The 27,625-nt window shown below is 47.3% G+C and overlaps 1 protein-coding gene across 3 annotated transcripts in view; it reads left to right on the top strand.

Annotated features, from left to right (window-relative positions):
- Positions 1–27,625, top strand: part of CCDC34 (coiled-coil domain containing 34) — a 145,312-nt gene that overhangs the window by 33,367 nt on the left and 84,320 nt on the right. For all 3 annotated transcript variants that reach the window (XM_069221964.1, XM_069221962.1, XM_069221963.1), the window contains exon 4: positions 4,280–4,387. In XM_069221964.1, coding sequence (XP_069078065.1) covers positions 4,280–4,387 — 108 coding nt within the window. The remainder of the gene's footprint in view (positions 1–4,279; positions 4,388–27,625) is intronic.

The raw sequence follows: 27,625 nt of genomic DNA, 5'->3' as shown, positions 1-27,625 counted from the left end.
AGCATACAGTTATGGTCATCTGGCTGGAATCTCCCTCTAACGTACATGGGTCAAAGTAGCGTTTTTATAATAAACCAGCTGATTTTCCAAGAAAGGATCCCCACGTCAGAGTGTGTATGTTTCTGTGAACATTGGAGACAAAGCGTACCACTTTTGCCGCAACCTATCTCACTGCAACCTTGAGAAAGCACTGAGTGAAAGAAATGTCTTGTTTAAGAACGCAATGCTGACCTAGGCGAAGAACAGCTAGATAGAGAAAATAAAACAAGACCGCAAATGTGGCTACTTTTAAAACAATATAACAAAGCTAAAATAAAACATATCTAGGGTAATGTGCACAGCGGCAGGCCTAGTGTGCTAAAATAACGTGTAAAACTATAGCTAAAATGGCTACACATCAGTGTCATGTATAATTTTGTTGAATTGAACTGATTAATATTTTATCGACTTTGCTTTGACAGACAAATCACAAAAAGGTACACAAATATAGGCTAAATTGAGCAAACTAAGCAATCCCGTTATTTTTAGCCCTGGCATGGCAGAATAGGTGTCTGTGAAACCTATTGTTTTTATTGCACCGAACGTGCCTGCTTCACCCATCCCTACTTGCCCCCACCATATCCACAAGAGCCTCTTGGTTTAACTTTCTCACAGAACTTGCATTTGCGGCAGAAGCGATGGTCTAAAATTCCTTGGTGGGTCCTGTGTCAGATCCCTGTGTCCCGTCGCAGGCAGGGGCGCTCAGTACTTCTCCCTTAGGGTAGACGTTTCCGGATTGAATATGGCGATTGTGAGCCTTGGGGCTAGTCCGTGCTGTTTGCCATGAGGCTTGGCCCCACCTCAAAGTACTTTTTCTTTTTAAAGTAAAAGCACTGACTGGCCATTTATTTTTGTAGGTGGTGTCTGGTTTATGCCGTTATGTGTTTGCAATCAACACCATCTCCTTGAGTACGTCCTGGGTTGCTCTGCCTTGCAAACTTAAGGGCCAAAAGCTAAAGAAGTGCACTTAGTGCTCAATTTGGTTCTAATAGTAAGGTGCAGCAAAGGGCTGCAGCTGTACTTCCCAGCCTTTGAAATACTTCCATTGCTAATAACTAACAAATATATTTTTTTAACACAAACTGTGTGTCACATGCAGAAGGAAGTGGCTTTTTGTGCTGTAACAGTAGAAACAGGTTTTACTTCGTAAACTCCATGATAACCCCCTTTTAAAAGTTTTTTTTTTCAATGTTTAGTGTTGGTAAACATTCTTAACTACACCTCTAGTGGATGAGGGGCCAGAGCATTTTGGTTTACATTGTAAACAGTTCCAATCTTGTCCTTATGATGTAATTTTGTGTGACTTAAAGTACCTTTTATATCTAAATCCAGGCAGCTTTGGCTGATGTTCTCACCAAAACGGGTCTTAAAAGCAGGCCTGTAGAGGGAATTTGGCTTTACCTCAATCTAATCTTCTTTTCAGCAGTTGTTGTTCCACTCCTTAAGTAGTTCTTTTGAAGTGCATGGGAAGTAAATTATCCATGTCCTACTGTAAAGTTGTACTGATTTGTTGTACATGTTCCCATGACCTGCCAAAAATAAACCACTTTTGTTTATTATTACAAACTGCTGCCTGTGAAAACAGTGTCATGCCATGTGGATCAGAATCCGCATTATTTATTGGCGAGTGTTTAGGTTAAAGATGGGCGAATTATTTTTTTATTTTTTTAGATCATCTAGTCCTAAATGAGTTACGTAATAAATTACATACATGGTATGTAATACACTAAGAAGGCCACTTCTCCCTTACACCCACACTCATAGAATCCCATATTGGTCATCCTTCAAAGCCCAATCTGTTGCAGATCTTACCCTCATTCTTCATCAAAGCTGTTTGCAGAGAAACTCTCACCCTGCTTGCCGTTGTCAGTGCATCTCTCACTCAATAAATATTTCAGAAGCTCTGAAGACAGACCAGATCCTTCCACTCTTAAAGTAACCTGTACTAGACACTGGTGGCCATGCCAATTACCAGCCCAACACCCGCCTACCCTTCATTGCCAAGATTATCAAAAAAAGCTGTCTAAGCTCTTCTCCACAGATCATAATGCTACCCATCTCCTGTACAACTACCAGTTTGGCTTCAGACCACACTGCAGGATGTAGACTGCTACCTTAAGCATTGTAGGTGATGCCCTCCTAGCCACAGGTGAAGATGACCCCTGCCACCTGATACTGCTGGAACGTTCAGCTGCCTCTGACAAAGTTGACCATCCTACCCTCATTCACACTCTGCAGTCTCAAATGGTATTCTCTTGCAGTGTGCTTCACTGCTTCTCTTTCTGCTTTTCAAACCAACATCCTTTTGTTAACATGGCATCTCCAGATCCCAAAATATCCCTATCACTTGCACAGTCTCCCAGGGTTCAATACTACCCCCGGTCATCTTCTACCTCTAAACAGAGCTCTCTGGGTCTCTACTCACAAACATGAGCAAAAGAGAACACCAATCTGCCAATGATACACAACTCTGTTTGAAAGTCTTCACTGCTCAGGACATCCCACACCTCAAACCCTGCCTGCACTTTGTCTTGAACATCATTGACCGTTCCTGTTCAGACATTTCTATTTCCATTGTGTTGATCCTTTGAAACTCTACTATTTCCTTTCCTTGACTTAATCGGAGTCTAGATCTTTCGCACATTTAAAACGTGTGTAGAAATGCTAAAACATCTGCTACCTAAGCACCTGCTTGCATCATTATGGTAATTGAGTTGACACATTTGTCACCATGTTTGTTTTGTCTTATTACTGATTTGGTGTCTGCTTGCCTTTTGACCCTGTGCTGTGTTCCACTTCTTTTTGGTTAGGTTTGTGCTATATAAATACCACATACATGCATTTGAAGTTTATCAGATCCATACATAAGTAACTCATCCAGCCCAGGATTTTACTCTGTACTCTGGGCCTTGTTGTTTTCTTTACCTCAAGAGGCATTTAGGTCTTCAAGTACCAGATTTCAACATAAATGTTAGATTGGGACCAAAAGGCATTGGAAATGCAAAAGATCCAATATCTGGTAACTTATGAATGGAGGATCCACGTTTTTAAATGACTTGGATGAATTTTTAGTATTGTAGCGGTAATACACTTTGTCAGTAGTCCCATCTCCCTTAAAGCAGTGTGTACCAGAAGTAAACAAAGAATCCTGATTGTTTGGCCCAGAAGTGAATCCTTATGTTCAGGCAGCGTGTAACTTCCCCTCAGTCGGGTCTGATGCAAGCTTGGTTTTGAGTTTCTGCGGTCCTACCTTCTATTGCTACTCCATACATTCTTCAGTTGCTTGTTGGAAAGAGGGTTGCCTAGCTTCTGTCTGGTATGTAGACAGTCTTGAAAGTTGCTGCCTACATTTTATGTCCTTACAGCTATTTGTGGCTGTTTTTTTTATACAGCAGTACAAATCCCCTCCTGCATCAACATGATAGTATCCAACTGTGTAATGTCAGATATCCATATGTTACCACTTTAAAGCCAGGCTTACTGCCATTTCTGTTGCTTGGCCCAATTTTTTGGTCGAAAGACATATTTAATATGGGCTGATTTCTGCAAACCTAGTGAAGTTTTCGTTGAATTTCCAGTTGACTTGTGGACTACCAGCTGATTGCTGTTAATACAAGATTAGCTTCAGTTCTCACCACAAAACATACTCACCTCCCCTTTGCTAAGTTACCCAAAGTGGCCAAACCTATATTGATGGATTACTTATTAATGCGTAGATTAATACTTAGGGAGTCAGTCAAAATACTGGAGTGCTTGAAAAAGTCAAGACTGCTTCAAATTTCTGATTGCATTGATCCATGTCCGAGCGGACATTAATTTTATTCCATTGTCATTTCCGATGGGCTCGAGGCCTTGGAGGTCACGTTTGAAAGCCCAAGGCCACTACTGGTGCCTCTTTCACTTTCTGCAGCTCCTCTAGGGTGTTTACAGCAGGCATGGTGAGGCTTCAAGACTTTAACAAAAAGAAAGTAAAGAAGGGGGTAAGGTAGAAAGAAAGGAGAGAAGGAGAGAGAGCATGGATGGAAAGAGAGAGGGTGAGCAAGGAGCCTATGAGAGCGGGGCTGATTTAGGCATTTTAGCTAGGGCTCCTTTTGGTTCCCCCGTTCAGCCCTACTCCATGTCCATTACAAATATTCCTATTTTGCACGTTTTAATTACCAGGACTGATGTCTACGTTTGTAGCCTCCTAGTTTATTATGCATTTTACTTATACACTGTCTTTGCCTCCTGTCTTGATTAGGAATTAAAGCAAAATCAGGAATCAGAGAAAATAAGGCGACAGCAGGAATTGCACAAATTGGCTGCTGAAGAACAACACAAGGAATGGGTTCGGAAAAAGAATGAGCAGGCATGTTATGCTGTTTTAATGTTTTACGTTTTAACTATTTGTTATAAGTTATTTTAAATTAATTAATTTAACTTTATAGTTGGTCATTTGTGTACTCTTACTAAAGACCAGTAGAATATCTTGGGCAAGATGACAGTGGTAAGTTGGCATGTGTAAATCTGCTTCTGCACCTCAGTGTAACTTTAATTTTTTTTAGCTTTTCATAATTTCCCAGGTGAGATTTAAATCTAGCCATAGACTTGCGTCTGCACCCTATCAAACTCCTTATGATTGTGCAGTTACTGTAAGTAACTTTCTATCTACTTGTTGTGGTCTCTGCCCCTGGCCTTCCTAAAGATAAATGTGGGGACATTCGATAAATAAAATTAATTTAATGCAAAATAAAAATGTTAAATCAGTAAGGGTTTATAAAGCGCGGCTAATCACCTGATAGGGTATCCTGGCGCTTGCAGGTCCTGGAGGCTTATTCAAACAGCCAGGTCTTGAGGGCCATTCGGAAATCCATAAGTGAGGTGATGATCTGGAGGTGTGCGGGGAGGCTGTTCCAGGCGCTTTGGAGACCCCAGGAGAAGATTAATACGGATTGAATGTAAAAGACAATCTTGCGCTCATTTGCACACAAACATGATAATCTTGCGCTCATGTGCGCACAAACATGCCTCTACTCTTTGCACTGCAAACAATTGGAAAACAAGCCTCTAACTTTGGAAAAAACTTTGACTTTGGCCCAGGGCTTACTATGAGCCAGTGGTCTCCGGTACAGGGTGCCAGCACTTATTTTTAAGGACCGGCAGTTATTTTTCTGCCTCCAGCATGCACTGTGAGGAAAAGACACATGGGAAAGACTGAGGAAGAGAACAGACATTTACAATCCAATGGGTCTCGCGTTTGCTCGAGTTAGAACTATTAGAGTTGTAAATTCCTAGCTGAACTTTTCTTGTCACGTAAATTGAAAATGAAAAGTACACAGTTGATATAAGCAAGCTGATTCAAAGTGCCACAGCCGCCATGAGTACTAGTGAGAGAGACAAAAAAGGAAAAAAGTTCACTCGCAGTCAAACATATCTGCAAACCTGCAATTATCCATGTAACAGGCTCGATGACCAAGGCGGGAACAAAACTGCCTCAAGGAGGGACAAACATTAAGCGTTTATCAATGATAACGTATTTTTGAAATGCAAGCCCATGAACGAATGATAGTGATGGGCGTGGTTAAAAGCCTGCAGATAGATGACAACAGGCCAGAGTGCTTGTGCTCGATCTAAAAAAACAAAACCGCTTCACAAAGGGAGAAAGCAGAAACCTGCAAGAGTGAGCTGAAGGGGCAAGGAGTGGCTGCAAATGGATTAACGAGGCGTGAGATGGCTTTGGGATTACGCTGCCTCAGTTGTCACATTGTTCTGTAGCAGCAGCGTGTTTCAGAGGACAGCTTTGGACACCGGCACGTTTTTATTTACAAATTAAGCATTGCTTAAGCCACATTTATTGTGGGCAGAGCAGTCATAGGTTCTAAGCTCCAGGAAGCCTATTTGAACAGATCCTAAGAAAGGCAGTATTTCTCACAAGGTGTGGCAGCTTTGTTAATTAGACCTATCCAAAAACATATTGTGAAAAACAATAGTTCATGAACACCTGCCAAAGAGTGAGGATTATCTTAAATGCCGTGTATAAACGGAAGCTCTTGTTTAACTGAGCTGTGTACGTGGTATATCTTGCATTCTTAGGTGATTGATGGCATGCATTCCGCCCTTCAAAGCTATTTCACGCATATTTTCGGATCTGTATCCTTGCTGTCCCTATTTGCGGCCGCATTTCTCAGATGCGTTAATCCCAGTTTACGTCCTGATATTTTATGTGGGAGAAGATTCTTCATGAACTGTGGGCTTCGAGTGCATATAATCCACGAAATAACCTTGGTTTTTTAGATATAATGCTCGATTCCCAAAGCTGTGTGGACATACTAGATCGGCCTACACGTGCCAATAGCCATTTATTGAGTGTAAGACCACTTTTGAAATTTACTTTGGTTGTTAAACTTGTAAAAGGATTAACTAAAAAAAAAAGTGTTTGTGTGAATAAACTAATTTACTGTCTGAGATGGGGAGTGGGTGGTTGAATGGATCTGGACTGGAATGCATTGAAAGTGTTGGCACATGTGCAAAGGCACACATTTGTGGGTTGTCACAAAGTACCCTCCAGTGCCTGGCATTCTTGGTGTGGTTTCCACGTAATGTTTTGCTTTCCTGTTTTTCTGACTTCTTTTTTGTTCGCTTTAGGATTCGGGGTACTTAACCACTATGCTAAAGTGTATTTGCCTTTTCCCTAAAACATGGTAACACTGGCATATTCACAATTGGCATATTTACTTGTAAGTCCCTAGTAATGTGCACTCCATGTTCCAAGGGCTTGTAAAGTAAAGTTGTTTTATTTTTTATTTTCTTGTTTGTTTCAAGCATAAACAACATGTACATCAATTATGTCTCATATGCCAATTATCAAATGCTGTACAAGACTCTGCCATGGCTCCGCTCTGGGCCAGCACCTCGATCGGCGTTATGCAGCAACAGCCAGGGCTCAGCTGTCATTTATCCCGGCTCCGACCTCTTTGGAGGCCACCATGTTCCATGACTCGGGCCTCAGGGCTGCAATCCTCAATAGGCCAAAATAGCGCTCTTTCTTCACCTCTCCGTTTGTTGCAGGCATGAATGGTTGCCGCTCCTCACTGCATTTAAAATATTTTCTGTTTCAAGGGGGGGGGGGGGAGAGGGAGAATCAGCGGTCAACAAAAGGATAATAGATGTGTTATGCCTCATGGTCTGCCCATGCACTCTAGCGCCGTCCCCCCTCCCCCAGGCCTGTAAAATAAATACTACTAGTGGGTCTGCAGCACTGATTGCCATCCACTTTAGTAGCCCTTTAAACATTTCTGAGGCCTGCCAAGGGTAGGTCGCTCCCCCTGCCGCTGCAGCTCCTCCAGGTTCCTGAGTTCCTGAGACCCACCTCACAGTAAGTACCCCCCCCTCCCAGCCCCTCGCTCTGCCCCGCGCTACTCACCCTCTCTCCTGCTTCTTTTCTTCTTTTCTTCTTCTCTGTTCTTCTGTTCTTCCTCCTCGCTCCTCGTCTGTAATCTTCTTCTGTACTCTTCTTTCCCCCGTCTTCACTCTTCTTCTCTTCTTCCTCATCTTCTTCTGTGGTCTTTTGCCCTCTGTTCTTCGTTTTTCTGTATCTTCTTCTGTGTTCTTCTTTGTTCTTCTATGTTCTTCTGTGTTCTTCCGGTCTTCCTTTCTTCTCTCCTTCCGGTCTTCTGTTCTTCTGTTCTTCTGTTCTTCTGTTCTTCTGTTCTTCTGTTCTTCTGTTCTTCTGTTCTTCTGTTCTTCTGTTCTTCTGTTCTTCTGTTCTTCTTGTCTTCGGCTCTTCTGCCTCCTCCGTCCTCTTCTCCCCGCGCCTGCCCTCCTGCTCCTGCCTCATCCCCCTCCCCCACTCGCATCCCCCTCTCTATCTCTCCTATCTAACCCGTTCACTATCTACCTCCCTCACTCCTCCTATCTACCTATCTCTCTATCTCTCTATCCTACTATCTAACTCCCTCACTCTCCACCTCCTCCTATCTTCCTATCTCTCTATCTATTTCCCTATCTATCGATTTCCCTATCTAATTTCTCTATCTATTTCTCTATCTCTCCCCCCCTCCCTCACCCCCTCTATTACCTATCTTCCTATCCTCTCACTCTACCTCTCACCCTCACCCACCTCTACAACCCCCCTCCCCTATCTTCTCAACCCTACTCCTATCTTTCTCCCTTATCTCCTAAACCTCCTAACACTCACCCCCCTCCACCCTTAAACCCCCCTCCCCCAGCTCTTCTCACTCTACCTGTCCCCCCCTCCCTCGCGCTTTCCCGCCGCGACCTCCTGCACGCCCCCACCCCCCAGCTCCCATTCGCCCCCACCTGACCCCTCCCCCCCCTCCTACCTCCTATGGCGGCCGCTGCGCGACTGCGCCACTGGCGCGCCGGAGGCGAGCCAGAGGCAAGCCCGTCTGCGCCTGGCCCGCGCCCAGCGCCACGACCCCTGGTCCCCAGCTCTCCCAAGCCCCGCTGACCCGCTACAACCCCACCACCCTCCACGCCCTCAGCCCAGGACACTCCAACACCTGCTTCCAAGCTCACCCCAAACGCACCCATGGACCCTTCGCCTGCAACTCCTGCAAACGCACCTTCCACCACGCAACAACCACGACCACAAGCCCACGCGCCATCAACCACCTCAAGTGCATCCTAGTCAACGTTCGCTCCGTCCACAAACACGCCATTGAACTCTGGGACCTCCTGGACTCCATAGCACCGGACGTCACCTTCATCACGGAGACCTGGATGAACGCCTCCTCGGCCCCTGACATCGCCACTGCCATCCCCGAAGGCTACAAGATCTCCAGAAAAGACCGCACCAACCAGGTAGGAGGAGGTATCGCCATCGTCTTCAAAGACTCCATCAGCGTCACCACCTCCACCGAAGACACCCCTCTCGCCGCTGAACACCTGCATTTTCAGATTCGCACCGATCCGAGGACCACCCTCAGAGGATCCCTCGTCTACCGCCCTCCCGGCCCACGCGCCCCTTTCAGCGACGCCATCGCCGACTTCATCTCCCCGCACGCCCTCGCCGGACTACATCCTCCTAGGTGACCTCAACTTCCATCTGGAACAAAACAACGACCCCAACACCACCACCCTGCTCGACAACCTCGCCAACCTCGGCCTCAAACAACTGGTGAACACCGCCACCCACATCGCCGGACACACGCTTGACCCCATCTTCTCCGCCAGCAAACACGTCTTCTTCAGCCACGCCTCCGCCCTACACTGGACCGACCACAGCTGCGTCCACTTCACATTCCGACGCGAGACCCGCCACCTCCGCACCCAACCCATCCCTCGTCGACAGTGGAACAAGATCCCCGAAGAGCAACTCTTCTCCGCACTCGCCGCCAACCAACCCACCCTCACCACCGACCCCAACGACGCAGCCCTCAACCTCACAAACTGGATCTCCAACTGCGCAGACATCCTTGCTCCCCTCAAACGCACGTATCGACAGACCAACACCAAAAAACCTCTCTGGTTCTCTGACACCCTCAAAGAATCAAAGAAAACTTGTCACGCCCTTGAGAAAGCCTGGCGCAAGGACCGCACCGCTGACAACATGACCGCCCTCAAGAACGCTACCCGCGAACACCACCACCTGATCCGCGCTGCCAAAAGGAACTTTTTCACCGACAGACTGGACAAAAACAGACACAACAGCAGAAAACTCTTCAGCATCGTCAAGGAGTTCTCCAACCCCAGCGCCAACGCCGTCACGCCCTCACAGGATCTGTGCGAATCCCTCGCCACTTTCTTCCATCGCAAGATTAGCGACCTCCACGACAGCTTGGTACACCAGACCCAACCATACACCACCGAACCGGCATCCACGGCCATCACCCTCAACAACTGGTCCCACATCAACACGGAATAAACCAAATCCATCATGAACTCTATCCACTCCGGCGCCCCTTCGGACCCCTGCCCGCACTTCATCTTTAACAAAGCCGACGACATCATCGCCCGCACCTCCAGACCGTCATCAACTCTTCTTTTTCTTCTGCTACCTTCCCCGAATGCTGGAAACACGCCGAAGTCAACGCCCTACTAAAGAAACCTACGGCTGACCCGAGCGACCTAAAAAACCTCCGCCCCATCTCTCTTCTGCCTTTCCCAGCCAAAGTAATAGAGAAGACCGTCAACAAACAGCTGACCACCTTCCTGGAAGACAACAACCTGCTCGACCCCTCACAAACCGGATTCCGAACCAACCACAGCACTGAAACCGCCCTCATCTCAGTCACTGACGACATCAGAACCCTGATGGACAACGGTGAAACAGTCGCCCTCATTCTGCTCGACCTCTCGGCTGCCTTTGACACCGTCTGTCACCGCACCCTAATCACCCGCCTCCGCTCCACCGGGATCCAAGGCCAGGCCCTGGACTGGATCGCCTCCTTCCTCTCAAACCGTTCCCAAAGAGTTTACCTCCCTCCGTTTCGCTCAGAACCCACCAAGATCATCTGCGGCGTATCCCAAGGGTCATCACTCAGCCCGACACTCTTCAATGTCTACATGAGCCCCCTCGCCAACATCGTACGCAAGCACGACATCATCATCACCTCCTACGCCGACGACACCCAACTTATACTCTCCCTCACCAAGGACCCCGCCAGCGCCAAGACCAACCTACAAGAGGGTATGAAGGACGTCGCAGATTGGATGAGGCTCAGCCGCCTAAAGCTGAACTCTGAAAAAACTGAAGTCCTCATCCTCGGCAACACCCAGTCCGCCTGGGACGACTCCTGGTGGCCCACGGCCCTCAGCACCGCACCGACCCCCACAGACCACGGCCGCAACCTCGGCTTCATCTTGGACCCTCTTCTCACCATGACCAAGCAAGTCAACGCCGTGTCCTCCGCCTGCTTCCTCACCCTCCGCATGCTCCGCAAGATCTTCCGCTGGATCCCCGCCGACACCAGAAAAACCGTGACCCACGCCCTCGTCACGAGCCGCCTGGACTACGGCAACACCCTCTACGCCGGGACCACAGCCAAACTCCAAAATCGGCTGCAACGCATTCAAAACACCTCGGCGCGCCTCATCCTCGACATACCCCGCAGCAGCCACATCTCCGCACACCTGAGACACCTGCATTGGCTCCCTGTCAGCAAAAGGATCACCTTCCGACTTCTCACCCACGCACACAAAGCCCTCTACGACAAGGGACCGGAATACCTCAACAGACGCCTCAGCTTCTACGTCCCCACCCGCCTCCTCCGCTCCTCTGGCCTCGCACTCGCTGCTGTCCCTCGCATCCGCCGCTCCACGGCGGGTGGGAGATCTTTCTCCTTCCTGGCGGCCAAGACCTGGAACTCCCTCCCCACCAGCCTCAGGACCACCCAGGACCACTCCGCTTTCCGGAGACTCCTAAAGACCTGGCTGTTCGAACAGCGATAACCCCCCCCTTTTTCCCCTAGCGCCTTGAGACCCGCACGGGTGAGTAGCGCGCTTTATAAATGTTAATGATTTGATTATAGAGGCTATGTGTGAAGTTTTAAACTGCCATGTCGACCTGGCAAGTTAACCCGATTGCCAGGCCCAAACCTTCCTTTTAAATGCATATGTCACCCCTAAGGTGGGGCCTGAACAGCCTTAACGGCAGGGTGAAGTGTATTTAAAAATTTCAACATGTACTTTTAAGTTTTACATGTCCCGGTAGTGAAAAACTCCTAAATTCATTTTTTTCACTACTACAAGGTCTATCTCTCCCATAGGTTGACTTTGGGATTGCTTATTACATTTTATAATTGTAAATTCTAATTGGGACCAGATAGCTATTTCAATTTTGGTGTCTCCGGACTAATTAAAAAAAACACAACTTATGGTAGTGTTGGATTTTAAGTTGCAGGTCTGAAAATGCCACTGATAGAAACTTGGCATTTTCTTGCTTTAACTTTGGACTCTGAATATACATCTTGGTGGCTGACAGCAGGGCTCCTGTGCATTCCTCCCAGACAGCCACACACAAAGGGAGCTTAGGTGTGACTGAGTGGCCATTTGCATGGTGATGGCCCTTCCTGGGCAGGTTCGGAGGGAGGAGATGACACCCCTGAATAGGCTGGGTCCTGAGCCCTAACAAAGGGCTGCATAACCTCCTGTAGTGTGTCTGAAACCAGGGTAGGATGGGCAGGGACTTTGTGCAAAGGTCTCTCTTTCACCTGGGTATATGTCCTGGACCCAGACACCACCAAATCAAATCAAATCATTAACATTTATAAAGCGCGCTACTCACCCGTGCGGGTCTCAAGGCGCTAGGGGAAAAAGGGGGGGGTTATCGCTGTTCGAACAGCCAGGTCTTTAGGAGTCTTCGGAAAGTGGAGTGGTCCTGGGTGGTCCTGAGGCTGGTGGGGAGGGAGTTCCAGGTCTTGGCCACCAGGAAGGAGAAAGATCTCCCACCCGCCGTGGAGCGGCGGATGCGAGGGACAGCAGCGAGTGCGAGGCCAGAGGAGCGGAGGAGGCGGGTGGGGACGTAGAAGCTGAGGTGTCTGTTGAGGTATTCCGGTCCCTTGTCGTAGAGGGCTTTGTGTGCGTGGGTGAGAAGTCGGAAGGTGATCCTTTTGCTGACAGGGAGCCAATGCAGGTGTCTCAGGTGTGCGGAGATGTGGCTGCTGCGGGGTATGTCGAGGATGAGGCGGGCCGAGGCGTTTTGAATGCGTTGCAGGCGATTTTGGAGTTTGGCTGTGGTCCCGGCGTAGAGGGTGTTGCCGTAGTCCAGGCGGCTCGTGACGAGGGCGTGGGTCACGGTTTTTCTGGTGTCGGCGGGGATCCAGCGGAAGATCTTGCGGAGCATGCGGAGGGTGAGGAAGCAGGCGGAGGACACGGCGTTGACTTGCTTGGTCATGGTGAGAAGAGGGTCCAAGATGAAGCCGAGGTTGCGGGCGTGGTCTGTGGGGGTCGGTGCGGTGCCGAGGGCCGTGGGCCACCAGGAGTCGTCCCAGGCGGACGGGGTGTTGCCGAGGATGAGGACTTCCGTTTTTTCAGAGTTCAGCTTTAGGCGGCTGAGCCTCATCCAATCTGCAACGTCCTTCATACCCTCTTGTAGGTTGGTCTTGGCGCTGGCGGGGTCCTTGGTGAGGGAGAGTATAAGGTGGGTGTCGTCGGCGTAGGAGGTGATGATGTCGTGCTTGCGTACGATGTTGGCGAGGGGGCTCATGTAGACATTGAAGAGTGTCGGGCTGAGTGATGAGCCTTGGGGTACGCCGCAGATGATCTCGGTGGGTTCTGAGCGAAACGGAGGGAGGTAAACTCTTTGGGAACGGTTTGAGAGGAAGGAGGCGATCCAGTCCAGGGCTTGGTCTTGGATCCCGGTGGAGTGGAGGCGGGTGATTAGGGTGCGGTGACAGACGGTGTCAAAGGCAGCCGAGAGGTCGAGCAGAATGAGGGCGACTGTTTCACCGTTGTCCATCAGGGTTCTGATGTCGCCAGTGACTGAGATGAGGGCGGTTTCAGTGCTGTGGTTGGTTCGGAATCCGGTTTGTGAGGGGTCGAGCAGGTTGTTGTCTTCCAGGAAGGTGGTCAGCTGTTTGTTGACGGTCTTCTCTATTACTTTGGCTGGGAAAGGCAGAAGAGAGATGGGGCGGAAGTTTTTTAGGTCGCTCGGGTCAGCCGTAGGTTTCTTTAGTAGGGCGTTGACTTCGGCGTGTTTCCAGCATTCGGGGAAGGTAGCAGAAGAAAAAGAAGAGTTGATGACGGTCTGGAGGTGCGGGGCGATGATGTCGTCGGCTTTGTTAAAGATGAAGTGCGGGCAGGGGTCCAAAGGGGCACCGGAGTGGATAGAGTACACTTCTGGACCTGAGGACATTCTGCCAGGAAAGACTGCTGTGCGAAAGGGACTGTCACTCTGCTGGACTTTGCTGGGCTCCTACTTTACTGTAACTGCCCTGCTGCCCTTCTTGCCTGGAAGTGAGAAGGACTGGACATACATCCCAAGAGCCAAAGTGACTCCAAGGGCTTCCTGGCTTGCCTCCTGTTGTGAAGTGTCAGGGAAATCAAAGACTTCACTCCGCTCTAATACAGGTTCTGGACTCTGTCAACTGTGAGTCCTCTCCTGCCAAGCACTGCCAATTCAGTCCTGGGCCCTTAGAAGTGGGTTCTGCAGCTTTTTTCTACAGAAATGTATGCATCGTCATCCCTGCTCCGATTGGAACTGTTGCACCTGTTCTCAACGCCGACGCATCACCATTGCCACGGAGGACACAGACATTGCAGCCCCAACTGCACGGCTCATAATCATTGCATTTCCATCAGTTCCGGTGCACCACCATTGCATCACCAGCTGCGCAACTCAACAATCACGCATTGCCTTCATCGCAAGGGGTTCTACGCCGCACCACTCTCGTGGATCGATGACTGTGCAGCTCAATGACAATGCTTTGCCTGACTGCGCAGTTTGGAACAGGCGCATCGACGCGCATCCTCTCCTCTTCTCCTCGCAACAGATCTTTGACTTTGAGGCAACCCTCCATACAAGGTACTTTTTCAGCGGTACAAGGTTGGTCCTTGTAGCTGGCCCACGCTGCATCACGGTCGGCCTGAACTTGGATTTACCCCACTCTAACGTGACCAGATAGCCCCAGTTGCCGCTTTAAGCTTTTAGCCCTACATTTACAAATATTCTTTAGAAGTTCAATCTAAGCTTCTACTTCTTTGGTTTTTGTTGTTTTCATCTTGTTTTGTTCATAAAACTAAGATCTAATTTCCTAACTGGGTGTAGATTATTTTTTTGTGGTGTTTTCACTGATTTACTGTTTTAAGTGTTACACATTGCCTCTTAAGTCAAGCCTAACTGCTCTGTGCCAAGCTACTAGAGGGTGGGACAGGTGAATTTAGGGTATTATCTGATTTACCCTGACTAGGATTCTGGCTCCTGCTTGGACAGGGTGCAAACCTCTGCCTACCAGAATCCCAGTTTCTAACATTGATGATCAGCAGTGAGGATAGGTGTTTATCCAGTGCCAAGCTGGAGAGTTACACTGTGGCCTGGCTCAATGACTTCTGCAAGGGATTTGCTGTTTTCTAAAAGAGGCTTCACCACGAAGGTGGAGCTGCAAAAGGCATTGATGGGTTGGTTGTAAGTCTGGGATGCGCCTGTGACACCAGAGTCGGAGGTGGAGGATGAGATATTAGAGGATGATGTGGAGCTGGACCAGGATTTGCTGGAGCGGCCTGTGGGGCGGAGGGCCAATGGATTGGAAGTTATCCCCAGGGCAGGGAGCAGCTTCTCTTCTAGAAGCCTGTCCCCAGAGGAGCTGGAGGACAGGTGGGAGGAGAGGACATTAAAATTGTAGCTGGCTAATCTCAAATTGGAGAAAGAGAAGGCACATAGAGCCTTTGAGGAGAAAGGTTGGCCATGGAGGAGAGGAAAATTGTTTTGGCTTAGGAGTTGAGCCTGAGCTGAGCCTCGTTTTGCAAGTCACTGGATGGCTGGGTGAAGGGCAGTGAGGTAAAGGATTGCCCGGGGCTTTATAACTCGATTGCCATGGAGCACATGTTCAGTCTTTGTTTTTCAGATCTTCTTTACCACCTTGTTGACGGGAAGCTCTGTGGTCCCAGGGAGCTTGCTAAGGAGGCGGACCGCTGGTTCAGCACCAGGTTCCACAAGACCGTATCGTGGGGGGTTGGGAGGGCTGAAGGGGAAATCACCACAAGGGTGGGCAGGGTCCTCGTCTGAAGAAGGAGGAGGAGGAGGAAATAAGAGCAATGAATTCTCTAAGGAGCCAATCGCAAATTCTGTGTGTCAGGGCTACCATCACTCTACTGCGAAGAAAAGGATCAACCAAGTTGTTGCTGCTGACAACTTCGAGTGCCACTATCCAGTGGTTCTGCTTCCCTTTGAATGTGGGGGCGTGTGGTCTCAGGTTCATTGAGGGTAGCTGTGAGTCCATCCATGCCTGTGGATTGTCTGCTTGGTAATGACCTGGAGCATACCACCTGGAAGGAGGTGGAGCTCAGGCGTCACACTTAGGAATGTTGGGGTTACCTGTGTGGGTGTGCCTGACCACACAGTTGGTGGCAGCTCAAGAGGGTGGTCAGAAGGACCTGGAGCCTGAGACAATGGACCACGATCCTGCCAAAAAGAGGAATATTGAGAGCTGGGGGAAACCCACGCCTGGGATTCCCATATTCCAGAAGGAGGCTGAACATGAGGGGGATGCCACAGTACCTACAGGGGAGGAAGGGGCCAGTCTGGGGATCCTGCTTGAGCTGTCCAACTGGCAGCAGGAAAAGGGGTCTCACCAGGGAGGAGTTATGCAAGGTGCAGAAGGAGTGCCCAACTCTTCGACAGCGGGGCTGAGGCCCAGGCAGCTGGTGACGCATCTGGCAAGCACCTGATCTGCTGGGAGAATGTTCTCCTGTATAGTGAGCCTAATGCTCTTGAGCCTGATGGAAGGCGTGTGGTCCCTCAGTACTACAGGGCCTTCCTACTGGGGTCTGGCTCATGATGTGCCACTGGCAAGTCATTTGGGGCAAGACAAGACCTTTGACAGGTTTGTCACCCACTTTTAATGGTCTTAAATGAGGAAGGCCTTAGATGTGTTCTGTAGGTCCCGTCCTACATGCCAGGAACGTGGCAAGACATGGTGAAGTTCAAGGCACCCCTACAACCTTTGCCCCTTTGAAAGAGTGGGCATCGACATGATTTTGCTACTTCACCCCAAGACAACCATGGACAACAGATTTGCTCTGGTCTTGGTGGACCATGCCACCCGGTCCCCGAAGCTATCTCTCTGAAGACAGTGACTGTGGCCGTGTGGGTTTCCCCAGGGGATGTGGTATCTGATGGGGATACCATCTTCATGTCTAGCTACATAAAGGCCTTGTGGAGGGATCTCTACTCCTTACCACCCTCAAACCAATGGGTTGGTTTAGGCGTTCTTACCCTGACTAGGGTTATGGTTCCCGCGTGCACTGGGTGCATACCTCTGCCAACCAGAATCCCAATTTCTAACAGACTTACTTTCCAAAACGGGAAGGGAACACTCTTAAAATTGGCACTGATGTGATGGAAGAGGTTTCTCCACAAGTAAAAATATCTTTGGCCCAGGAGGAAAAATATTTTTTAAATGCTATTGCCCCAATGATGTGGTACATCTGCACAGTTTATACAGTTGTTCATGTCGAAGTGCCTCTGCTGGTCTCAATTCATAGCCACAAAATAATTTCTGGAATACATCTGGAATTCTGCGTCCTTTTGCTTGTGTTTTACTTATGCAGAGGGAATATTAAGCGTCCTCTGTGCAGTGTTTCATTTAGCAGCATTGCTTGTACATGGAAGGGAGAGATTTGTCTTACTTTTGTAGGGCTGTTCTCCAATCCTTCATGATATGATTTCTTACATTCTCAACTCGCTTCCAGGAAGGATGCTTTGAGAATAGTTCACCTAAGGAATCTATAAGTACCATCAACATGTTAATTGCATTAGACATTTATTTTTGATGCACATTCAAGCTTCCATAAGACTCCTTACTACCCTCTCTCCTCTTGATGATTAAATTAAGAATATGAGTATTTGCTGTTCTGGACTGTCACGCTAATCAGAGCAAAAATGATGGCTCCCGGACCAGCATATTTTATGTGCACCATGGTGGTGTCATAATTGGAATTCCCATGGCTCTGTTGACAAAGTTTTGCAGCACTAATTGGTGTTGGTAAGAGAGCATGTCATCTTCAAAATTTCTAAAACCAGACAGCTTCATGTCTGTAACTGTGTGCTCACTGTTTACTGGAGCATTCTCTTTAATTTTGCGCCTTCTGTGTGATATCAGTCTCTTTACCAAATCCAACAACTGGAATTCATTCCTAATTTTGAGGACCTCTCAGACTCTTTGGGATTGAAGCATATTGAGGGATTGCAGAGCAAGGGTTGCCTAAACAAAAACTGGACACAAGCAAGCCATATATATACGTTCCAGCATGGATTCTCATGTAGTTTCTTAGAGAACAAGAGGCCATGGTCAATATTGGCTATTCGAAGACTGTCATTGATAGATGATTCCCTTTTTTACCTTTTATTGCTAGTTTGTTGTAGATACATGACGGGAGGTTAGGTAAGACAACCTTCAGCACCCACCTCTAGACTCACTTCATTTCTGGACCAGTATTATACCAACAAGATGAAAGGATATACTTCAGTAACCCCAAATAAGGAGCTGCAGCACTTTACTGTTCCCTCACCAGAACGGAAGGATGGTGGTTATGAACAATAGAATTGAGTCCTAAGCCCCAGATACCGTTACCATCTGTGTCAGGAAACCCTCCTGGGTGATAGCGTGCTCTACAGAGCTGCATAACATAACCATCCTCCGTGGACCCAATAAGAGAGAAAGATGAGGATCCTGAATAGGACAGTACCCTTCCCAAACCTAATAAAGGTCAGAAGGGGCAGCAGAACAGGCCTAGAGATTTGCAGAGGATCCTGCCTGGTGCCACCTCCTCCCCAGAGACGGTGCTAAGGGGCAGAAAGGATGGAGGAACATAAATTTGGGAGTAAAAGGGAATGATATTTGGAAGAGACAGTCTACAGTGTCCTTAGAGTTGTCACTTCTGTCCCCAGGGGAAGGAAGACCAAGGAGACATTTCCCAGGTAACAGATCACCCTAACAGGAATATTGAACAAACAACTCAGAAAGAACTGTTACTATTGGGCTAGATTTTTGCCTAAAGACATTTCCACAGGATATGATGTAATATCCAGATGCATTAGTATGTGTTGAATGATGAGTTCTAATTTCCACAATCAATCCATGACCAATTACAAATGTTGTGATTATTCTTCCAGATAACGTGCATATCACATTACACCATAAAGAAACCACTGTTATTGTAGTATAATTTAGTAATTTTTATTTAATTATTTAACTATGTTGTGCATTTACAAGTTATTTATTGGTATTAATATTGAAATATTGTGAAGTCCTAAGCATTGCATTTGGTGTGTGTTATAACTTGCAAAATTCAGTAGGTTTTCGGTTGTACTTCGTAACCATAACTGCACGTTAACTGTGATTTTCCTTTTTTTGTATTATTTTTCGATAGGCAAGACAACATTAATCATAGAAAGAAAGAAACTCCCCCCCCAAAAAACAGAAAACACTGCATCAATAATGCTGTCAGAGAGGAGAGAAAAATTAGTATCAGATCGTATTGCACAAATCTCCATAAAGTGCTAGTGCAAAATGTAAATGGACCACTTATTACATCCCAAGAACGAATATCAATTGGGCTACTTGCCCATATTTCCACTAAGGTGCCATCGTAAAATGCAGATAGACAAAGTGTTGTCATATACTGATTCCTGCTCATTGCTTGTTAACCCATTTAGACACTGCAGACCAAATTCTCTCACCCTTTTGTCGTTTCTTATGCCCCTTGAGTCTATAGAGGACAATCTCCATACCATAAATCGCCAAGAACCTTGCCTTCCAGATCTTAAATGAAGGTGGGCCTGGTTTCAGCCAATCCGAAGGTATACATAATCAAGCCACAGCCATTGCTACAAATATAAGGCATCCTTTCTTTATGGCTTCGTGTCCATCTCCATCCTTTGGCATCACTAGTAACACCAAAGAGGACGTGAGGCGGATATGGCCTGCAGTGAGTGGCTGAGAACCTCCTCTATATCCCAGCAGACTGTCGCAGGACAGTCACCCACGCCTTAGTCACTAGCAAGCTCGACTACGGGAATGCCCTCTATGCCAGCACCTCAACCAGGAACATCAAGAAACAACAACTCATCCAGTGTCGCTTAGGTTCTCATTATGCTAATGAGGCTACTGGATTTGGGCGACAGGATGACAGGATAACATGGATTGTGGGCACTTAGTATGATTCCACACCACATGACGCCTGTCGGCCTAATCCGGGTTCTCTGGCTAACTAGCAGCCCCTCATCTCTGGCCAAGATGATTAAGGCGCATGACAAAAAAGACTCTTCAGGGAAATCGTGGTCAATCAGATCTCATCCCTTTCTCTCAGTTACCAAAGTCTCATATAAGCAGAAGCAGAATATAGTTCATTAAGGATTTATTGAAGTAACTGCACCTTAGATAAAAAAAGCATGTATTGCAATAACTAGGATGATTAACCACAATAAAAACAAGCAGGTGACTAGAAGAGTAAAACACAAAAAAAGTTCTACCATACTGTCGCTAGGAGTGAGCTATATTTCTCCTACCTACACTATGTTTGAGCACAGCGTAATAAGCATAATCTGCCCTACGGGTTTTCACCTGGGAGTACATCATCCCTCATACTTGGAGGAAGAATCCTGTAATCTAGAGAGACACCATCCCCATATGGATCAGGGGTTCGGCCGTCTAAGCAAGTAGCTGTAGTGAAGCAATCAGCATACATTTGTGGTAATCTGGCTGGAATCTCCCTCTAACATGTTTGGGATAAAGGGGTGTTTTTATAATAAAACAGCTGACATTCTAAGAAATGGTCCCCATGTATGAGTGTGTGTTTTTCTGTGAATGTTGAAGACACAGCATACCACGTTTGTCGGCAACCCTATCTGACTGTAGCCTTGGAGAAAGCACAAAGTGAAATAAATGTCCTACTAAGAACGTTATGCTTCCCCTACGGGAAAGGACAATGAAATAGAGAAAATAAAACAGCACCGCAAATGTGGCTATTGCTAGAAAAATAAGGCCATGCTGAATAAAATGTAACTGGGTTAAAGTGTACAGTGGCAGGCCTAGTTAGCTAAAACAACGTGTCTAAAACATGGCTAAAATAGATGTACAATACCAGAAGCCGCCGGCAAACTCATTTTGGACCTCCCTTGCTGAGAACACATCTCCCAACACCTGAGGACCCTCCACTGGCTACCGGTTGAGAAGCGAATCACCTACAAACTTCTCACCCACACGTACAAGGCCATACAGAACGCAGGACCAGCCTACCTGAACCACTGCATCTGCTTCCACACCCCGCCAGATCCCTCCGCTCTGCCCAGATGGCGCTGGCCACCATCCCTCTCATCTGCAAAACCACCACCGGAGTACGATCCTTCACCTACACTGCAGCAAAGAGCTGTAACAACCTCCCCCTGCACCTCAGAGAAAGCCAGTTGCTCACCATCTTCAGGACGAACCTGAAGACATGACTCATCGGATGAGGCCCCTACCCTACCCCCCAGCGCCTTGAGACCCTAACGGGTGAATAGCCGCGCTTTACAAATACTGATTGATTGATTGACTCTATACATAAGAAAAAGGATGCCAGTTTGGGACAAGCAAAGAACATATAGATAACCTCAACCATGGCAGCCCCACATTGGTTGCATTTACCATCTGAGCCTCCTCATTTAGAGACTTTAGCTGGTGTATAGTATAAATTAAAAACTGTTTTAAAGTGCTGACACTTCAAATTGGCCGTCAGGAGGACCGCATCAGCCATCTCCAATGATTCTTCCAGCCAGAGCGCCTCTCTACTTAAAAGGGAGTCCCATTTCTCATTCTGGAGTGCAAGATCGCCTTTCTGAGTGTCAGTCCATAGTTCATATAATGCACCTATTCTAGCGCTACATCCTCTATTAAAGAAAGTTTTTTCCAGAGGAGTAAATTCATTCCTTCTTTGATAAGGGAAGTTGCATAGCTATAAATATTTATTTTTAAATCTTGCCTGGGAAGATCATATTGTGCCTGCAAATCTGAGAATGACCTAAGCTGGGATTGCTCGTACAGGTTCACCCAACATGGTTATGCCTTTCTGCCTCCATCCTTTCATAACAGCACCCTGAAAGACAGAAGGCAAAAGCGGGGAGGGAGATGTATGAGTATAACAACCAATCCTTCCCAGATGCAGCCAGCACCTGACTTCTCCCCATATCTTGTATGCTGCTTTTACGACTTGGTTTTCTTAAAATAGCTTGGCTCCAATATTCTGGCAAGACAATCTTTTGCCGCCCAACCAAGAGCGATTTTCATAAATTGTGGGGGATTCAGGTGGCCCAAGCCCTGCCTCTTCCGTGATCAAAATACCCATATGCTGTAAAGCACTTGCCACATAATGGAAAAAATTGGGAACTGACCACCCTCCACGCGACCGCAGAAGTGTCATATACCTCCTGGCCCTTCTGGGTCTAGAATATCCCCATAAAAAATTGCTTGCTATAGCCTCCAACTTAGCTAGCCAAACCCTGCTGATCTCCAAAGGAAAAGCACAGAAAAAATACAGTAGTTTGGGGAGACTTCATTTTCAAAACATTGCCGCAGGCCAAGAGCGAAAAGTGGTGTATCCCGCCCAAATCAGTTTTCACTCTGCCCGACAGCGGGGCTTCGTTAAGTGCCACTAAGTGATTCCCATCTGCTGTGACTCCGACCCCTAAATAGACAGCCTCTTACACCACCCGATGATCACCTATCCTAATCTTGTCCTAATCAATCTGAGTTTTGTCTTGATTCAATTAAAAACCTGAATAAATCTAAAATTTGTTGGCCAATCTTTCGATTTCTAACACAGCGGTACCGGGGTCTGCTGTCACCACAGCCACATCATCCACATATGTGAATACCTTATAATTGACACCCTGCAGCATAATTGGCTGTGTTCGTGAAGAAGCCTCAAGCATAGCTAAAAAAAAGGGGTCAATATAGGGTGCAGAAAGTAGTGTAGAGCAGGTAAACCCCTGCCTTGTGCCCCTAGAGATGGGTGTCATGTTTGATTCCAAACCCATTGCACGGATCCGTGCATAAGGGTCCTAATATAGAGCTTTAACTGCCTTAAGAAAACCCGCTCCCACCCCCTTCCACTTCAAGACAGCCCAAAGGAATGGCTAAGAAACATGATTAAATGCCTTTTCTGCATCTAGTAGTTTTAAAACTACTGCCGCCTGTTGTGCCTCTGCAATATCAAACAACCTAATAACTCTCCTAATATGATCTACAGTCCCCCTACCCGGTATGAATCCATACTGCCTGTTAGATACTATAGGGGAGATTGCATATCCCAATCTAGAGGCTAAAATGTTTGCAAAGATTTTCTCATCACAGTACAGCAGGGAGATAGGCCTATAGGAGCCAGGAGATAGCAGTGATTTATCTTTTTTTCTTAATTATCACTATGGTCGCAGGCTACCAGGAGGACGGGTTTGACCTTTCTGTGCTGCCAAGAACACTTCTAACATGCCCTTCCCAAGTTCAGGAAAAAGAAAACCTATAAAACCCCAGTAGGAGGCATTGGGGCTGAGCGCCTTACCATAGGCCGGGTTTCACATAGTGTCCTCTATCTCTTCCATCAAAATAGAGGATTCCAGTTTATTATAATCATCCATGGTCACCCTACTTGTGGTCACCTCCCCCAGTAACTTCACATATCTATCTATCTGGGATCCTGCATCCTCAGCATACAAATCCTGATAGAAAATCCTGAAGACTTCCAGAATCTGTGCTGGAGTCTCACACACCTGCCCTGAAGCATCATATATGGCCTTTATGTGCCTACTGATTGCCTTATACCTAATTTGATTGGCCCAATGTCTTCCTGTAGTTTCCCCCTACTCCTAGCATTCTGGTATCTAGCAGTGATCTCCTTACTAAGGTGACAATAAATTTTGGCTTTTGTGGCCACAATTTCTTCTTGTGTTGGCTTAATATCTCTGCCTGCTGCAATAGCATGGATCAGCTTTCCCTCTGCGAGCCTACGTTTTTGTCACAGACGCAGACTAAAACTTCGTATCCCAAACCATCCCAGGAGAAGCAGTGTCTTTTATTAGCTAGGAACTCCGTCAGCCAGCTGTGCACATGGTCAAGGTATAATGGTTCTACTAATAATTTTTTTATCAAATGACTGAATGACTATAGACAGCGGGGCCTGATAAAGCCGGCCACTGGGATTTCTAAAAGCAAGGGATTATGATCTGATAATATTCTGGGAGCGAGCTCTATTTCAGTTTCCGATGATAGCGCTACAGAGAAAAATAAATAGTCCAAGCAATACAACTTATTATGGGGGACGACGAGTAATATGTGTATCCTGGGCCTGGGACCTTCAAATTTTCCCAGACATCCATATGGCTGTTATCTATTAATAACCTTCTTAATGCCCCTAATACCTTGGGGTTCTCTGCCTTGGTAATTACCAGGACTGGTTAGGCGTTTATCAACTTTGAAATGAATGTTAAAATTTCCACAAAGTACTAAAGGGAGTGTCCACAAGGACAACTCTACATTTAATGTATCGAATACCTCTTCCTCATCCATGTTTGACTCATAGACAAAGCAAAGAGTAATCCTTGCAGTATCGTTAGTACACTCCTGTTTGATCCAAAGCCAGCTTTATTCCCCAAAATACAGCCAACCAAAGTGCCACACAACGAGGCGATACACCCTGCTGGGGCTAAGCGGTCAACCCCAGGTCAGCAAAGCAGTGTTGTTTCCCCCAAGGTATGTGGGTCTCCTGGATACTTATGATGTCAGCTTGCACAGATCTAAGGGCTTGTGCAGCTTTCCTTCTTTTACGCTTATCATTTAACCCACATATACTAATAGAGCATATTTGCAGCTTATGTCCCATCAGTGTAATTCTTTCTGTCCCTAACCCCAAACTCTTCAGTTTTATCACAACTAAATGAGGTACCCCACCCACCCCTCCCATCAGCCTACCATCACCCAACACCTCCTTCCATCCCTGAGATGTCACAGAACCCTCCTGGTCCAGTGGCTCGCCTTATTGCCCGAGCAAAGGGCAGGAGAGCACCCCTAAACCCCCACCACCACTATGCCATTGACCAAGACTTCAGCCCTACAATAAGTCTTGTCCTTAACAATCACTTTCTGATTTGCAGGGTTCAATAAGTAAGCCTGAGCCCCCTTCCTCTGAAGCGGTGCCATTAGCTATCAAAGTCGCCATCGTTTCTCCACACTGCAGGCCAAAAATCAGTTTGCATGAAGAATTCTTAGCCCATAGCAGATTGGCGCCAATCGGGGCGAGCAAGATCATAGAGGGCCTGCCTCAGCAAGAAGTTGTTCAGGCAGATCAGAACAGCCCTAGACTTCACCCCTGATTGCCTGGCCCCACTTTTCATTCTGAGCAGGAATCTATGAGCTATCTGAACTTACATTTCCCAGTTCCACTGGACAAGATCCGGGAAAGCATCCTTAAAGAGCTCCACGATAAATCTGTGGGCATTGACACTTTCCTCCCCCTCTGGGACACCTAGAACTCTCAGGTTAGTGTGCCTAAATCCGTCTTCCAAATCTGTTAACTTCCATTGAGCATCATACACATGGGCTTTGAACAAGTTGATTGCCTCTTTCTATGCTGCCTGATCATCCTCTAGCAAGGAAATCCTGTTTTTCTGCTTCCCCCATCATTTCAACAAGTTCAGAACACGTCTTCGCAACTCTGCAGATGGCACGCTGCATTTTAAGACAAGCTAATTGAATCCGTCGGCTATCAGCCCTTGTTTCATTCTGATGCTTCATGATACTCTGGTATATAGTTTCTAAAGTCACAGTCTCTGACATATTGCTAGCATATTCCACGACTTAAGGCCAGCTAAAGATATATCTCCAATGCTAGGGGTGGTGGAGTAGTCCCACTGAAGGTCCCTTGAGACGTCCAGCGCTTTCTTGAGAGTATCTAGGCGTTGGCGCAAACCTTTCTTTTTTTTTCCCCTCCTAACAGTGGCAGACACTGCAGCTTCCGGATCGGCTGCCCTGAGGTCTCACGGACTTCGGGGGCACTTAAGCCAATGCAGCCCGGCTCCCCCCCTTCCTCAGAATCATCAAAGTCCTCCCCGCTGGACCAACTTTACTGGTCAGAGAATGAAGAAAAACCTGTCCCCTAGGTCTCAGCCTCTCTGTGGCGCAGAGGCAGTTTATAAAGCGATAGACAGAGAGCCCTTTTGCACTGGGTAAAGTGTCACTTCTATCTTATGATATGAGACCAATGCAAATGCGCCATAACCCCTCTATTACCCCATGTCACCTGCCCGTCTGACCCATTCAATTTTTTTTTTTTAAAGTGTCGATGCTGAGGGATTAGCAGGGTTCTGAAGATTCTCCCCCTGTGCCTCAACATTCACCTCAATAGTAGCAAGTGTAGTAGCGGGCAAAATCACACTCACTTCTGGGGTGGTAGTGCCTCTCCACTCAATAAAGTAGCACCAAATGTAGCCATCTGCAGAGGCGCAGACACAGACCATAGCAAGGGTATTGGGGAGCTGCAGGGGGAGCTGTGGAGACAGCTTCACACGCACCCACCTTGGGGGGGGGAGACTTCCTAAACAAAGTCATGAGCGGCGCTGTCGCAGCTGTCTTTTTCTTTGTTGGGCAAGCTTCACTAGCTGGCTCGGGCTCCTCTTAACCTCCTCCTTCTCCTTCTTCAGCACAAATCTTCTTCTTGCTCTCCGTAAGAGCTGGACAATGTGGTCCTGGTTCTGCCTGCTCTGCTGCAGATCCTCCATTCAGACGGGCTTTCACCCCTTCTAGCAGATTTTGCCAGCATGTCCCGGCCGTAGCATCACACAAAGTCCAGCAGGAATCCTCTTTGCCGAGCAAGCTACGGCAGGGAAAGAGCAACACGGACCAGACCTCGGGCGGAGCCTGCACAGCAAACGGCAATCTTTAATTTAATCTGACGGCCACTATCAATAGCAGTGTGCCTCAGCTATACGACCTAAGGCAGCCTTTCAAGCAGAGCCAGACGGGAGAGCACTGCTCGGTCATTTCAAGCGGCTGCCATCTTGACCTCCCTCAACACTCCACCGCGCTTTGCTCATGATTTTCTAGTGGATTTCCAAGTTTATATTTTAGACCTACATGCAGGTGTTTCAACCAAATATAACATCTTACATTTTTATCATGTATCATATCAAACCGTTTCCTGTGCCTAACCCTATACGCACCGTTAACCACGTCTGCGCATGAAATTTGGCCATGTGCAGCGGGTGTTGACCGCAGGGCCTAGCCTTCGGTGCTTCAGTGGTGGCTTCTACATTTTTAGGTCTTTCCTGAGACATCACAACGTGCGCTGTTGCATGCGACAAGCTATTGCCTCTCTAAAAAAATAAAGAAAAAATGAAGCTCTAAAAAGTGGGCTTTTAGCCTGCCCATAACGTACCAATGGTTAACTTCATGGTCAATCTTTTTTCTTTTCATTCATGAGTCTATCCGTTAAATCGCCCTCGCTTTGTCTGCATGTGTATTTGTTTTCTTTCCTGGGTCATGGCCAAAGTACTGATTGATCTTTTGATTAGTGTTCTTCCGCACTGCTTGCACTCAGATTGTGATACATTTGCAGCCATTAAGTCACCCTCTCCCCCATTTACCTCTCCAAACCCTAAAGTCATCTGTGCCTCCTTTACCTTTTCCCACATGAACCCTCATCACCCTCAGCTCCCTTTACCTCTCCCCACCCCTCAACACCTTGCCCCTCTTTCCACCTTCACAGCCTATACTTTGAGTCTCACGTGAGACTGCGCACGCATACTTAAAGGGGGATTAGAGCCCAGCTGTTACCATTGGTTAGCTTCATCATCACTCTCATTTCCTTGCTTCTCTTTGGTAAGTGAGTGCCAGCTTCACTTCTTTTTTTGCGTGCTTGTGACTACCCTGGAGCATGGCCCAATTACTACCACCCATGCTCA

Source organism: Pleurodeles waltl, chromosome 3_1, assembly GCF_031143425.1.
Source record: "Pleurodeles waltl isolate 20211129_DDA chromosome 3_1, aPleWal1.hap1.20221129, whole genome shotgun sequence".
Classification (NCBI taxonomy): domain Eukaryota; kingdom Metazoa; phylum Chordata; class Amphibia; order Caudata; family Salamandridae; genus Pleurodeles; species Pleurodeles waltl.
This window is presented reverse-complemented; position numbering and strand designations above follow the sequence as displayed.